General features: G+C 37.7%; 2 protein-coding genes across 3 annotated transcripts; one reads left to right on the top strand and one right to left on the bottom strand.

Annotated features, from left to right (window-relative positions):
* Positions 1-4680: 4680 nt before the first annotated feature.
* LOC4340218 (MADS-box transcription factor 5-like) lies at positions 4681-11280 on the top strand. The gene is made up of 8 exons (NM_001421190.1): positions 4681-5072; positions 7906-7990; positions 8882-8943; positions 9016-9115; positions 9337-9378; positions 9478-9519; positions 10312-10439; positions 10983-11280. The coding sequence occupies exons 1-8, from the start codon at positions 4888-4890 to the stop codon at positions 11014-11016; spliced, it is 678 nt and encodes a 225-aa protein (NP_001408119.1). The 5' UTR covers positions 4681-4887; the 3' UTR covers positions 11017-11280.
* A 221-nt stretch (positions 11281-11501) lies between these two features.
* Positions 11502-15477, bottom strand: LOC9270835 (transcription factor MYB119). Of its 2 annotated transcripts, XM_015785784.3 has the most exons (5): positions 15311-15477; positions 15158-15241; positions 13532-13914; positions 13250-13376; positions 11502-12435 (listed from the first exon to the last, which is right to left on the bottom strand). In XM_015785784.3, exons 3-5 carry the CDS (start codon positions 13624-13626, stop codon positions 11683-11685), a joined length of 975 nt encoding a protein of 324 aa, XP_015641270.1. In that variant the 5' UTR covers positions 13627-13914; positions 15158-15241; positions 15311-15477; the 3' UTR covers positions 11502-11682. The 2 variants fall into 2 exon arrangements, with proteins under 2 accessions (XP_015641270.1, XP_015641269.1); XM_015785783.3 differs by having other exon boundaries at positions 13532-15241.
* Between the last annotated feature and the right edge of the window lie 81 nt (positions 15478-15558).

Raw genomic sequence — 15558 nt, 5'->3', positions numbered from 1 at the left:
CCTCTGATCTAACTAGTTTGGCGGGTCGGCTGGCTTGCATCTAGAGGGGGGAGTCCCTCCGGCTTGTCCGGGGCCAGGTGACTCAGGCGCTGGGCAGTAGCATGGCATGGCATGGTTTCGCTGGGCCACAGAGGGGTCGACACGTGGTCCGCACTAGGGCCATGGGTCAGGTCAGGTCAGGTGCGTGGCGTCAGCAGCAAAGCCGTCGCATCGCGTCCGCGTCGGGCAAAGGAGCTACTGTAGCTATATCTGCCGGCCGGGGCACATCTCTCGCATGCAATGGCAACATGGCCAAGCCGGCTTTATTAACTGTATGTAGGCAGCACATGAAACAGTGGGGGCCAGATAGAAGTAGTTGCAATATGGAGCTACGTACCATCGGGCTCTATATCCCTACTCCAACTCATCTACTTTTACTGGCATTTTCAAACATACTACACTATCTTGTTGGCTGTGTTTAGTTCCTTTTAAAGTTAAAAATTTAGGTTGAAATTAGTACGATGTGACTGAAAAGTTGTGTGTATATGACAGGTTGATGTGATGGAAAAAGTTTGAAGTTTGGATCTAAACACAGCCCTTATTATAATTTGTGCACGTAGTACACCTCTTTAATATAATCAGAAAAAATAAGTTTGTAATGAAAGAGGTATAGATCGTTTATATATGTACATCATCCATAAAAGTAACAGTAAGCCATTTCAATTTTCCACCGTACCAATTTTTTTACAGTGCCTTTGGAACATTCGTAAGGTTTGGCGTCACATATATATTATTTGGTAGCATAGGTAGAATTCTTAATTTGTTTGGATTGCAGTGTGCCAAATCTAACTGGATTGAGTTGGTGAAATGTCGCGCTTGAGTATAGTTACAATGATTTGGCTCCAATCCAAATATGCATGTTTACTTATTCGAAGCTATAAATATTTGATAGGGCACATTTTTTAATAAAGACAAAATGGTCCTATATATACTTCTTTTTTATATTGTGTATTCACTAAATATTTATTGATTTATTCGGTTATTCCTAACCGCGAGTTCAATGGCAGACATGTGAAATCATATATGTTCCCAGAATGAACACATAAAATGACACCAGACGTGCATCGATCTACTCCCTCCGTCCCACAATATAAGGGATTTTCAGTTTTTGCTTGCAACGTTTGACCACTCGTCTTATTCAAATTTTTTTTTGCAAATATAAAAAACGAAAAGTTGTGTTTAAAGTACTGTAGATAATAAAGTAACTCACAAATAAAATAATTAATAATTTCAAAATTTTTTAAATAAGACAAGTGGTCAAACGTTACAAGAAAAACTCAAAATCCCTTATATTATGGGACGGACGGAGTATATCATTACAATTAATTCTTGTTACAAACATGCGTGCCTAGCTAGCTGAACTGCACTTCATTTGGTCTACCTAGCTGTTAATAATTAATTAACTCGTGCAAATACACAGTTCAGATACTCAAGTTTCTTGTCTTTCAGCTTCCTTCCAACCGGTCATCTAGCCGGGAGAGTTAAGCCAAGCAAAAGAACAAAAGTTTCTTGTCTCCCTTCCTTTCTGGGGTTTGGATCAAAATGTCCATAAATTGAAGCCATCATTCCGTCTTAAAATATAGGAAACTAAAATAAGGTTGGACATAACCTAGCTAATACAATAAATGTGGATAGGTCTCATATCTATAAGGATGTATCCCATCCGATACTATGGTTTTTTTATATTTTGAAACATAGATAGTAATATCTATATATCTTTGCACTTTGGACTTTTCTGAAAACTTATTTTACATATAGACATCTGAAAAAACTTATTCTAGAAAATATACCTATTTGTAATAGAAAATATTTACAAATAGATCCTCGGCACCAATAACACCGACACATAAAACCTATTTTTAAATATAATTTTTACAAATAAGTTCTTGGCGCTAATATTGTTGGCGCCGTCCTAACTTTACCACTCCTACATTATTGACTTAGCTTTTCCCGAGAGAGGAATGGTGTCGGCATGTTGGACCATGACACTAATGACGTTGGCGCGGTGAAAATGATTCACTTCTAAAGTAAGTTTTTTTAAGATCTACTCCATCCGTCCCAAAATAAATCAACTTCTATAGTTTAAATTTGTTTTAAAATAAACCAACTTCTACCTTCTTTCCTACTTACCCCTCACCTACCCATCATTTAATACAACATTATTCACATTAATTAAGGGCATTGTAGTCTTTTGTTTCTCTTCCTAAAAACTCCTTGGGAAGTTAGGGTTTGGGTTATTTAGGAACGGAGAGAGTACATGTCAAATAAGTTTTTAAAAAGAAAAAAAAAGTAAAAAACCCTGTAGTAATACCGATTGGATTTTCACGAACGGCGAGCAGCGATGTGACGCGAACGTATCTTCCACATCGTCCCAGCAGAGACTCGAGAGCCCAGTGAGCCGTCGACACGTGCCCCCTACGTTACCCCACTGCCACTGACATGTGGGCCGCTCGACCGCTGGGTCCCACGGAGCCCTGAGCAGGTAGCCGGCGACCAATCGCGAGCGTCGCCAACACGCTGCCTTTTCTCAATGCATGGCGTGGGCCCCACCAGGGGCCATTTTTTTCTCTTTAAAAAGGAGAAAAGCAATCAGAGTTGAGACCTCCGAGCGCGAGACCCAACATCTATCCCTGGGCCCGCCCAAAATCCATTTCCAGGTAGTTGTAGCCAAAGAATCAAGGATACTCCGATCGTTTGAGTGGAAATAATAACTCCTACATGTAAAATTAATTAAGGCCTCTATTTGTATGAAAAAACATAAAAAAAGGATTTTTAATCTTATTGAAAAAAAATCCTAAGGATAACTTCGAATAAATGATTAAATCTTAACATTTTCTTTGAAATTCATATGGAACAAACAATGCTATAGAGACTTTGGAGGAATTAAAGTTATTAAGAGCTCTAACCTTTTAAAAGATTACCAATGAGTCTATATAGGTAGTTGTAGCCAAAGAATCAAGGATACTCCGATCGTTTGAGTGGAAATAATAACTCCTACATGTAAAATTAATTAAGGCCTCTATTTGTATGAAAAAACATAAAAAAAGGATTTTTAATCTTATTGAAAAAAAATCCTAAGGATAACTTCGAATAAATGATTAAATCTTAACATTTTCTTTGAAATTCATATGGAACAAACAATGCTATAGAGACTTTGGAGGAATTAAAGTTATTAAGAGCTCTAACCTTTTAAAAGATTACCAATGAGTCTATATAGGTAGTTGTAGCCAAAGAATCAAGGATACTCCGATCGTTTGAGTGGAAATAATAACTCCTACATGTAAAATTAATTAAGGCCTCTATTTGTATGAAAAAACATAAAAAAAGGATTTTTAATCTTATTGAAAAAAAATCCTAAGGATAACTTCGAATAAATGATTAGATCTTAACATTTTCTTTGAAATTCATATGGAACAAACAATGCTATAGAGACTTTGGAGGAATTAAAGTTATTAAGAGCTCTAACCTTTTAAAAGATTACCAATGAGTCTATATAGGTAGTTGTAGCCAAAGAATCAAGGATACTCCGATCGTTTGAGTGGAAATAATAACTCCTACATGTAAAATTAATTAAGGCCTCTATTTGTATGAAAAAACATAAAAAAAGGATTTTTAATCTTATTGAAAAAAAATCCTAAGGATAACTTCGAATAAATGATTAAATCTTAACATTTTCTTTGAAATTCATATGGAACAAACAATGCTATAGAGACTTTGGAGGAATTAAAGTTATTAAGAGCTCTAACCTTTTAAAAGATTACCAATGAGTCTATATAGGTAGTTGTAGCCAAAGAATCAAGGATACTCCGATCGTTTGAGTGGAAATAATAACTCCTACATGTAAAATTAATTAAGGCCTCTATTTGTATGAAAAAACATAAAAAAAGGATTTTTAATCTTATTGAAAAAAAAATCCTAAAGATAACTTCGAATAAATGATTAAATCTTAACATTTTCTTTGAAATTCATATGGAACAAACAATGCTATAGAGACTTTGGAGGAATTAAAGTTATTAAGAGCTCTAACCTTTTAAAAGATTACCAATGAGTCTATATCACTCATTCAATTCCTACGTTTTTCAAATGGCCTACATACTCAAATGGTTGTTCTTGTTTTTTTTTTCTCTCTTTCGCAATTACAATGGACCTGCTCGCAACTTTTGCAATCTGTCTATGTTTTTTATGTTTAGCAGCTGCGCTGCTGCAGCTGAACAAAAAAAAACACTGTGACGATTGGCTGCAACACAATGAAAATGAGTGCAGCCGAACAGAGCCAATATCTTCAAAATCTTGTTTTTTTCATCTTCCATTTTTCAATCATTTATTTTAAAGGAGCCCTTAATTAATGGTTAAGAAATTTTATATCTTGCATTTTAAAGGATAATGCTGATAATCAAATAGACTACGGTGAAAAAAACTTTAAAACTAAATGTAAGATTAAATTTCACACTTAAATTTTACTAGCTACGGCTGATAATTAAGCTAACAACTTACTGTGACTGACTTGGTCATAGGGGGAGAGAGAGAGAGAGAGAGAGAGAGAGAGAGAGAGAGAGAGAGAGAGAGAGAGAGAGAGAGAGAGAGAGAGAGAGAGAGAGAGAGAGAGAGAGAAAAGAAGGCAAGGAGCACTCCGGCCAGCACAGCCGATGGTACGAGAGCATGGCTAGCTAGCCGAGCTACTTAGCTACTACATCCATGATCCATCCATCCCCAACAAACGGAGCAAGACTGCAAGGGAGAGGGAGAGAGAGGGAAGCTTGCAGGCTGCAGCTAACTAGCTAGGCAAGGAGAGAGAGGAGATAGATCAAGAAGAGATTTTGAGACCGAGAGAGAGCTAGAGAGAGATCGATGGGGCGAGGGAAAGTAGAGCTGAAGCGGATCGAGAACAAGATAAGCCGGCAGGTGACGTTCGCGAAGAGGAGGAACGGGCTGCTGAAGAAGGCGTACGAGCTGTCCGTGCTCTGCGACGCCGAGGTCGCCCTCATCATCTTCTCCACCCGCGGCCGCCTCTTCGAGTTCTCCACCTCCTCCTGGTACTACTAATAATTCTCTCTTGCAAGCTCTCGCCCCTTGCAGAGAATTCATATATATCTCGCCCTAATTCTAATGCAAAGTTAGTTAATTAGTTTGCAGCCAAGAAAGACTAGTTTTCTCGTTATGAGTTTTTGAAGCTCCTTGTGATTTCTGGGCTAGCTACTGCCCACCTAGCTACCATGTTCTAATTAATCATCAGTCCGTGTGTTTAATTAACATCTCATGTTTGTCCGGGAAGTTCTTACACCCAGTCTTTTCCCTGCTGCTTTGTTTGTGTTTAAAACATATATATACCAGCATTTCGTTTGTATTTGTTGGAATTTTTACCAATCTTTCTCAAAGATCCTGATTTTAGTTAATTTTTACCACCTCGATCGTGATCATATACATGCTCATAGCTGATTAACTAACCTGTTCCTGTTGTTGTTTTGGTTAAAGAAAGAGAGACAGGACAGCCGTTCTAGTCACCTGATGGCTGCCGATCTGTGTGTGTTTGCCGTCCCCTAATTCCTCTTTACGGTTTGCAGTTGCCATAGAGACTAGTACTCTGTCAACAGAATCAAGCATGCAATCTCTCCATGCTTGCTTCCATTTGTAGGCTAGAGCTGCATGCTAGATATCTCTAAGCTGATCTCTTCCATGCTTGTCTCTCTAGCTCTTTCATTAGTGCATGCAATTTTCAGAGTGAAGTAGATGAGACCCCTCCAGATCTGCACAAGAACATGGCATATAGTACTACTAGTACGCATATTGCATCTTAATTCTCATATTGCACAAGCACATATACTAGGCTGCAGTGCCTTTTCCAATGGCAAGTTATTTTTGTCAGATCTTAATTAGGAGCATCTTTTCCAATGGCAAGTTGGGAGGGTTTCTTGCTCTGGTTTTACTGTTCCATTGGGAACTCGCAACATAGGGGTTGTTCTTGGGTTCCACTGTTCCATTGAGTCTCTCTCTCTTTCTCTCTAGCTAGGTTTCTCTCTCTACGTCTTGTCAAATGTCTCGGCTGTACTAGTGTGCATGCGATTGCAGCTGCAGAAGCAAGAGGAAAAGTAGTAATGCAGCAGCAGGAGGAAAAGTCGTAGGAGTACTCGTGGAGATAAGCATCTCTGTATCGATCGTCTCGTCGGTTGTTATCCTCCCTGTGGATATGTACACGGTCCGTGTTTAGATCCAAAATAATTCATCAAACTTTTAACTTTTTCATCACATCAAAACTTTTCTACACACATAAACTTTTAACTTTTACGTCACATCGTTTCAATTTCAACCAAACTTCTAAGGGCCCCTTTGAATTGGAGGAAAAACATAGGAATTTTAGAGGATTTCAATCCTATAGAAAAATTTCCTATGAAGCCCTTTGAAACAAATGATTGAATCCTATCCAATCCTTTGAAATTCCTATGGAATGGACAATCCTATAGAGATTTTGGAGGAAATTTAGCAAGAGCTTCAACCTCTTGCTAACTTTCCTTTGAGTCTATCTCTCTCATCTAATTCCTGCGTTTTTCCTGCGGTTCAATCAAACGGTCATTCATGTGTTTTTCCTGCGTTTTGCAATCCTCTGTTTTACACTTACATTCCTACCAAAATCCTACGTTTTTCCTATTCCTACGTTTTTTCAATCCTGCGATTCAAAGGGACCCTAATTTTGGTGTGAACTAAACACAGCCTAGTTGTAGTTGTGTGGTACGAAAGATCGAATTGATTTCTAGCTAGGCGTGGCCGGACACACACCCAAGTTAATTCACTGCATTCGTAATTTCATACTCCTATGCGATTCATAATTTCACATGCGATGATGCGAATAGATTGATTTGATCATTTGAACATTGTCATATGGTATGCAAACAACTTATCGTGCGAGAGGCGTGCGTGTCGATTGCCAAAATTTTCTGTCAGCGCACAGTACAGGCTAGCTAGTCTGGAACGAGGTTGTGTCGATTTACAAGGCACAGTTACTAGCTACCCTACCGTTAGGGTATGTAGTAGGAGTACTTGTGTACCAAAAGTTTGGATTGGTTGAATTTTCCAAGCTCCTAGTCACAATGTACTCCCTCCTTTTCCCTCCCCAAAAAATATACTCCTTCTATCCAGTATCCACAAAGAAAATAATGTAACTCTAGCATTTAAAAGACAAATTAGCAAGAAGTAAAATGATTGGGAGTGAAATTGTGGTTGGGGGTAAAATAGGGATCATAATTTGAATGAGGGGGGTGGTTGTAGGGAAAAATAGTACTGCACTCCTTTAGAATTGCACTTATTTTGAAACAAAATCTGAATGTTAGTTACAATTGTTTTTTTCTAAAAAAACAGAGTACAATTTTCTAATAATTTAACACAAATCAATCAAATATATACATGTTTGTAAGTGATAGTGTTTATAGCTCCAAACAGGGTTTGAAATTTCGGCTCGAAATTTCGCCCCCACCGAAATGTTCATATCTCGCCCGAAACTTTCGGTTGTTTGCAAATTTTTGTGAATTTGGTCAAATTTTATTCAAATCCATTCAAAATCAGTCAAAAATTCAAAAAAAATCGTACGAAAAAAAAATCTGAAATTTTGGTTATATCGCCCACCTGCGGTAGAAATCCTTCTTTCGAAATTTAAAACCCTGGCTCCAAACTTAGGGTGCGCTGTGCACATACCCTAGAAAATATAACTGATATATGCTCCATTAATTATGAAAGGCAAAATAAACTGATCATGCATATGTAGGAAAATCGGGTTGTATATACATGTATTTAAACAACAAAATATAATATAACAACTTTAACTGATACTGCATTGAAAATAGTTTTGTGGTCCACTGATTTTCTTTTTTGTAACAGTATGTACAAGACACTGGAGCGATACCGCAGTTGCAACTACAACCTTAACTCATGTGAAGCATCTGCTGCACTGGAAACTGAACTAGTAACCATCTGATTCTGAATATGATTGCTGCATATGCAATTCACCTGTAATAAACTATGGTTCCTTAAACTTTTTCAAAGAATTGAACTTAATTTGGTCATTAGTTGAAACATGAGGATCTATGTGGCCAAGCATATTTTTAGATCTAATGAATCATCTCTATCTGTGCAGCAACTGCTGCTAGCTGTTAATAAAGGAGAATCAGGCTTGTTTTGGATATAAGTTATGTAATTAACACAATCTGGTATACGTTGTGATAGGGGCTACAATTATTGTTTACAAGGAAATATCGATGTGTACACTGCCATACATAATATTTAATAAAACGTATGTGATATCTTAAAATTTTACATAATTCTCATGTTCGTGCATGATAGATGTATAATATGCTAGACATGATAGGTTAATTAATGTATATTTTAAACAGACTTGTCTTTTAAATTACATTTTTACAGTACATTCTGCGCAGGGTATATTCCCCTTTTGAACAGCAGCTATATATGTATATATCGAGGACGAAACAAGTATTATCCATGCATGCATGCTACATATCTACTCCCTCCGTTTCATATTATAAGACTTTTTAGCATTGTCCACATTCATTAACATCTATATGAATGTGAATAATGTTAGAAAGTCTTATAATATAAAACGGAGGAAGTAACAAATAAGTTCTGTTGTCAACTAACACAACAATTAGCAATATGCAGTATGTATATACTTCATGATATGCCATTACCATTTTAAGTTTTGTCTATTAATTAATTAATTAATTTCTCATGTCCAATTTAATTAGTTCTATGCCAGGCATATTCCAACTCATCAACTTTTACATAGTAATCATGATTTTCTTTCAATTAATATTTGGCTGCTAATTTGGCATTCATATAGAGCAATTACCAAGAGTACTTAAAGTTAAAGACAAGAGTTGAGTTCCTACAAACAACTCAGAGGTATGCACGTGGGATCTTCTCAGAAAGCTTTTCTACATGTTACACACATGGACTAACTCTGATCTTATGCAGAAATCTTCTTGGCGAGGACTTGGTTCCACTTAGCTTGAAGGAGCTCGAGCAACTTGAGAACCAGATCGAGATATCCCTCATGAATATCAGGTCATCAAAGGTAATTACATAGTGAAATGAATCATATTAATTTCGACGCATATTTAGCTTGATTCCCGCTTGACACAGTACTTTATACATCATATACACCATCTTATATGTTATATATTACCTATGCTCTGTTTTTTTTTTTTGGTTTTGTTACGCAAGTATTACATGAAACATCAAATTTTAACTTGATCAAACTTTGCTGGTAAATCATTTGTATATACATTTTTACAGAATCAACAGTTGCTTGATCAAGTATTTGAGCTCAAACGTAAGGTAATCCATGTGTGTGCTGTCTTTGTTTTATGGGTACGTTTTCGTTAATCTTTTGACTACTATCTAGTCCCCAGAAATAATAACTGATAAGTTTTGCAGGAACAACAACTTCAAGATGCTAATAAAGACTTAAAAAGGAAGGTAATATATACAGATTAGTATATATACTCCATATGTGATAAAACTCCAAACGTTAATTATATTACTCTCTCTCCGGAGCTGCTAGCCTTGAGCATGAGTATGTTATATAATTTCCATGTGCCTACGATCGAGTCATATCCTACATGTACAAACACATAGAAAAAAGATGTGATAATTTTTTTTGAGGGAAACTATTTGTAGCTTCAATAAGAATGAACAATAAATTTCTCTTAGCATATACTCCATCCATCCCCAAATATAACAACTTCTCCATCTAAATTATCTTATCAACATTTTCCGATTTAATTTTCTTACTTCCTTAATACCCATATCCAGCCCTAAAAATTCTTATATTTTGTGACAGAGGTATTATTTAATACATCAAATGTATTTATGAGGTAGAAAATCCAACTAATAAATTAAGAAACTAATTACTCTTTTCTCGAACTAGCTTCCGATTGCTGTCGTTCTGAAGGCTCACATGAGCAATATAATAATCCCTTGCTGCTCGGTTACACGTTATTTATCTAAAGAAATATAGACGGTGCAATCAAATTAATAATGGCCTTGCTCAAATTCAGTGGTACTGTGAATCCCCATAGCTGTTAATTTGATATTAATATACTAGTCCAAATAATATTATTAAATTTTCAAGGCAAAGGGATGTATAATGTTCTTAAATTCATGGTTAAATATTGAAGTGATCTGAATCATTTCGGTTGCTTGTGTATATACTTAAAAAGGGAATTGCAGTTCTTTCAGCTTAACTAAAAATCTTTTTTATTGCAACAGATACAAGAAACTAGTGGAGAAAATATGCTTCATATATCTTGCCAAGATGTAGGGCCCAGTGGCCATGCTAGTGAAGCTAACCAAGAGTTTCTCCATCATGCAATTTGTGACCCTTCCCTGCATATAGGGTAATTTGTATACTTCAGCTCATACAAGTTATGATCTAATTTGTTATTGACCAACTATCTAAATCAATATTCACTAATTAATCAAAGTTCAATGTGAGCTACATATGTTTCGCTTCCTATATTGTGGGGCAAAAGGAGACAAGGCACTATTATAAATTAGTAGTACTAGCTAGCTTCAAGTTTAACTCAGAGTTTAATGAACTAAATTTGGCAAGATAAAAAAAAAGTAGTTCGTCGTACTGTTAGGGACTGAAGAACGATGATGTGTACTAAAACTTTGTCCAGAACTTTAAAAAGCATTTTCTTTTTAGTTGGAGTTTGTTAGATACTTAACATAAATATATGTGTTAATTTATGTTGGAGTTTGTTGGAGAAAGGCCCGGGGTCTTTCCGGCTAGCAACGCAAGCTGCGAACTAGCCGGTCCGGGTTTGAGTCTCACCCCCTCCTTAATTCAAAATCAATCTACTCCTTCCTAGATTGGTCCAATTTTTTTATTTTAAATATATGTGTTAATTTCGTCGTCATTTCCCTCTCCCATGCAGGTATCAAGCTTACATGGATCACCTCAACCAATGAATGAATTGCTTATCACATTAATGGACATCTCCTATGTTGGATGTGGTGTTTGACGTAATGCTCTCTTTTACATGCGGGTTTTACCTTAAGTGTGTGTGCTAAATTTAGTGCGTTTGTTTATGCTCTTTTGAACTGAACAAAGGAATGATCCCGGTTTGATTGATGAATGCTGCAAGAACATAATCTATATGTTAGTCTGAATTCAGTATGTAATGAAGATGTTTTGTTACTAATTAATAAATACGAAGTAAACAATTAACTGACCACTAATCATGTCAGCTTAGATATATGCTTATAATTATGTTGCCTAATTCTTACCTTAATTGGTCTGTGTTCAATATATGTGAGTATACCACACTAGTTGTTTCTCAGCATGAACTAATTAAGTGTGAGTAGATAAAACGAGTAAATTGGAATGTAAGAAAAGGTAAAAATAAAGTACTTATTAAAGAGAGAGTGCATGCCAAAAGTACGAAGAGAAAAACTTAGAATATTAGTTACAATATAATATATAATCAAGTGCTTCGTTCGAACCCATACATGTTTGTTTTTCTTATTTTTCTAATATTTCTTCACCATATAGGTTCCCCAGGTTGCACTCCGAAAGGTCGTGTAATGTGTATTTAGTAGCACACATAGTTACATCACTGCTTATTTTCTCATCCACTAGCCACAAGATTGTGTGCGTGTGACCATCTCAATTAGATCCATCTCCTCCTTCACATGCACGGTATTGATTTGTGCTAGACCTGCCGGTGTCTCCAATGGTGATGATCCAGCTGATTCATCGTCTTGGAGGACATCATCGTCCCATGCCATTTCCATATCTATCTCATGGCCAATCTTGTTAGCATAATCAATGTGGTTGAAGATGTAGTTCATGTCAACATCATCATCTATGTTGTAAACCTGGTACGGCATCTCGTCCTTCGTTTCGAACAAATGATCACACATATCAAGGCATAAATCATCATAGGTAGAGACCAGGAGTTCTTCACAAGAGTTGGTCTGGATGTAGCTGTTCTCATCCATGGTGAGTATTCCCTGGGTGACCATTTGGTTGGATGGGTTGGAATCTGGCCTGATCTTACCATTCACCTCTGCTAACTTTTGTGTGGATGCTGGTGAAGACGATGACACTGCAGTAGATTCTGGTGGAGCTTGACGAACACTTGACTTGATTGGACCAATTCCAAGGCTCTTGATGTAGTTTTGCAGAAGGGTTCCAGATTTGGGGTTCTTGGAGCTAGCGCGGCTCCTCCTCCGTGCGAATTGCCTTCTCTTTGTTGCATTCCAGTGATTCTTGATGGAGTTTTCTGTTCTACCAGGCAGGTGCTTAGCTATCTCTGCCCATTTGTTGCCCACTTCTTTGTGTGTTTGGATTAGAACTATGTCTTCCTCTTCACTCCATGTATCTTTCTGCATTTTTTTTTGTTACACAGAAGGATTATTCCAAGCATGGAAACTCTATAAAAAGTGTGATTGTCATGAAAACTAACATGTCAGTTTTTATTTTTAAAAAGGAACATGCCAATTTTTTTTATGAATATCCGTTCTTATAGATTTATTGGTTTCTCCTTGATATTAACAGTTGCAAAATGATATTTAGCTTTTCTAATTCTCATCTACTGTGATGCTTCCTAAGCGTTTTTGTTCCTAATTTCTGTGGCTTCCTTTCTATTTAGAACACCACCTTATCCTGGCTCCCTGCTTATCAAGAAGAAACTGTCCTTGAGCACTTGTGAATGTTGGGCTAATCAAAATGATCGAATGCTATATAGGAAAATATTTAGGGATAGTTTAAGGTCAATTTTTTTATTAGGATTGATTTAAATGTATTCAAATCAATATTCAATGCTCTCTCTTAGACCAGTTTTTAATCTTTGACTAGCTTCAAACATTTACTTTACACATTGCGTTCAGATTCCGTGACCTTCAAAATAGACAGTATTCTATTGGGGAGTTTATCTCAAGGTTGTGAAGGGAGAATAAATGTATTGGGGAGTTTATTAGCATTGATATGAATGTATCAAAATTGGCTTTTCTTGAGGAATTTCGTTCAAACAAGCAATAAGTAAAACAAGGAAATATCGAACAACATTGAAATGCAGGGGCATTATTCACAAGAACATTTTCTTTTCTGTGCACTGAAAGCATCGAAATAGACAGTATTATATCCTTTTCAAATTAAGAAACAGTACTTGGACAAACAAAATGTAGGAGCACAGAGTACCTTGATGTTAGGCCTCAAATGGTTGTGCCATCTTTCTCTGCACTGTTTGCCAACTCTTCCAGGAAGAATTTGAGCAATGTGAGACCACTTCCTTAGTCCAAACTGTTCGACTAATTTCACAAGCTTCCTGTTTAAATTTCGCAAGAATCAATTCATTTACATTTGTCAATTACTAGGGAGAACATGAACAATCCTATGTCCTACTAACCATGAACTCCTTTAGGTGGACATACAGAGGTTAAATTAAACAGAACATGCATGGACAAATTTAGTTTAGTTTACCTGTCTTCTTCCAATGTCCACTGGCCTTTGACAACATTAGCCTTCTTCAGAGACTTACCCGAAGCCCTTTTGCGCCGGATAAGCCTAGAATTCATCTCAAATGCCTTATATGATCCAACGACACCGCCTCCTATGAGATGAGAAACCTCAGATTTAGGTGTGAAGAGAGGCAGGTGAGGCGAAGCTTTACGAATAGTCGGCGAAGCCCGATCGACGACGACAGCATCCTTTTCTCCTCCTTGAGGGTAGTACTCATGGCCAAGATCATAGTAGGTTGCAAAGGGAAGAAAAGATCCACCAGCAGATGGAGAATAGTATTCATGGCCGTCAGTGACATTGTTGAATGGATGATCAACAAGATGGAGCTCCTGATGGCCATTTTGCTGCACATAGGAATCAAATGGCATATCATCACAACCTCCTGAATGTGGCTGCAAGCAACTGAAATCCATGGTGGATTTCAGAAGCTCAAGTCAGGGGGTGGGGAGAGAGATTGAAAAATATGGCCCCTCTTTGCCTGCATCTTTCAGGGGAGGAGACACAGGCATAACATGTCATAATATATCTAGACAAGAACGTATTGGCCCTTAAACTTAAACACCACGACTAAATAGAGTTTAATGTTTCCATTAATTGGCGAGTTAAGGCGCCTCATTTGGTTTCATTAATAGATTACTTCATGCAAGAGAGAATTAAGCATGCATTACTCCCAAAACGTGGCATACCCACCCATTGCAACATGGTAGTCGTGAGTAAGACTGGATTACATGCCATGTGATGCAGATATACTAAACGTCTCAATTAAGGTGTGCAAAGACTTGTGAAATGAGACCAAGAAACCTATATATCCGGTCAGTAATCAAGCCTATACATGATCATGTTTCAACACTTATCTTGAGCAATGACCAATAATATTGCCAGGTACTACCAAGGTACTGAATGTAAATGAAACCATTATAAACTTTTTTTTTTTTGAGGTAAAGAAACCATTCAAAACTTAAATTGACACTTCGATAAGGACAACAGATTAATCTATCAAATTGCAAATTCATGGCACTAGCTTGTGTTACTGTGAACACAAATGTGATCTTGCGGCTAAACCAAAGTCGGCAAGAAAGATTTTTTAGGGCAATCGCTACAGTGATCGCCCCTTCAAGAAAGTCCCTGATCGGGGGATTTACCGCCTCCACTAGTGTCGGTTCCCCCTGTGTGCAGTGGCTATAAATAGAAATCAACACCTAAGTATTAAACCCTAAGAGATTTCTCTCGCTACCCGATCTAGCAACCCACTGAGAACACAGGGAAGAGCCATAGCACATCTCTCTCCTCTCTGTGCTTCCAAACAAGAGGAAAAGAAAGAAGAACAAACAACAGAGAAATGGGAACTCCGGGAGATCAAGGTATGATCCAAACCTATTTTAATTTGTGGTTCCACTTTGTGCCAAACCGATCCAAAGCATATCCAACAGCTTGCACAAAATTGTTTCAACTATTCAACTTTCGCAGGGACACATATTAGTCTATCAAATTGCAAATTCATGCCACTACCTTGCACAGAAATGTTGCGAAATTCACCTTGCAGGGACAAAAGATTAGCATCTCAAATTGCAAATCCCTGCCATTTACCTTTGCACTGAATTGCTTCAAAATTCAATCGGAGAAAAAAAATGGTCGCATCCCAGTTCAGCAACTTCATAAGCCGTCCGAAACCTAGACATCAAAGCTTATCAATTGCCAGTTCGAAACGGAGGAGAGCACGACGGTGGGCGGAGCACTCACCTCCGGCGTCGCGCGGCGCGAACTCCACGTCGCAAAAAATCCCCCACCCCGCGGCGCGGCGCATCCGGAGAACGCGGAGTTCGCCGGCGCAGTCGACGGCCGCGGCGGCGGCGGGACGTTTCGACTCCACCGCCCACGCGGCCCATTTTATCGGCCCAATTATCCACGAGGACCATGATGTAATAGGCCCACTCACTCGTATTAGGCCTTCCTATCCGGCCCAAGACCCAACGTGGCCCAATCAATGT

The sequence above is a fragment of the Oryza sativa genome, chromosome 6 (genome assembly GCF_034140825.1).
Source record: "Oryza sativa Japonica Group chromosome 6, ASM3414082v1".
NCBI lineage: Eukaryota > Viridiplantae > Streptophyta > Magnoliopsida > Poales > Poaceae > Oryza > Oryza sativa.
This window is presented reverse-complemented; position numbering and strand designations above follow the sequence as displayed.

Coding starts and splice junctions, on each gene's coding strand:
- LOC9270835 (XM_015785783.3), bottom strand. CDS start 13,983: ATGGATTTCAGTTGCTTGCAGCCACATTCAGGAGGTTGTGATGATATG. Junction 13,377..13,531: donor TGGACATTGGAAGAAGACAG/GTAAACTAAACT, acceptor AAATTTAAACAG/GAAGCTTGTGAAATTAGTCG. Junction 12,436..13,249: donor ATTTGAGGCCTAACATCAAG/GTACTCTGTGCT, acceptor AAAAAAATGCAG/AAAGATACATGGAGTGAAGA.
- LOC4340218 (NM_001421190.1), top strand. CDS start 4,888: ATGGGGCGAGGGAAAGTAGAGCTGAAGCGGATCGAGAACAAGATAAGC. Junction 9,116..9,336: donor TGAATATCAGGTCATCAAAG/GTAATTACATAG, acceptor ACATTTTTACAG/AATCAACAGTTGCTTGATCA. Junction 9,379..9,477: donor TATTTGAGCTCAAACGTAAG/GTAATCCATGTG, acceptor TAAGTTTTGCAG/GAACAACAACTTCAAGATGC.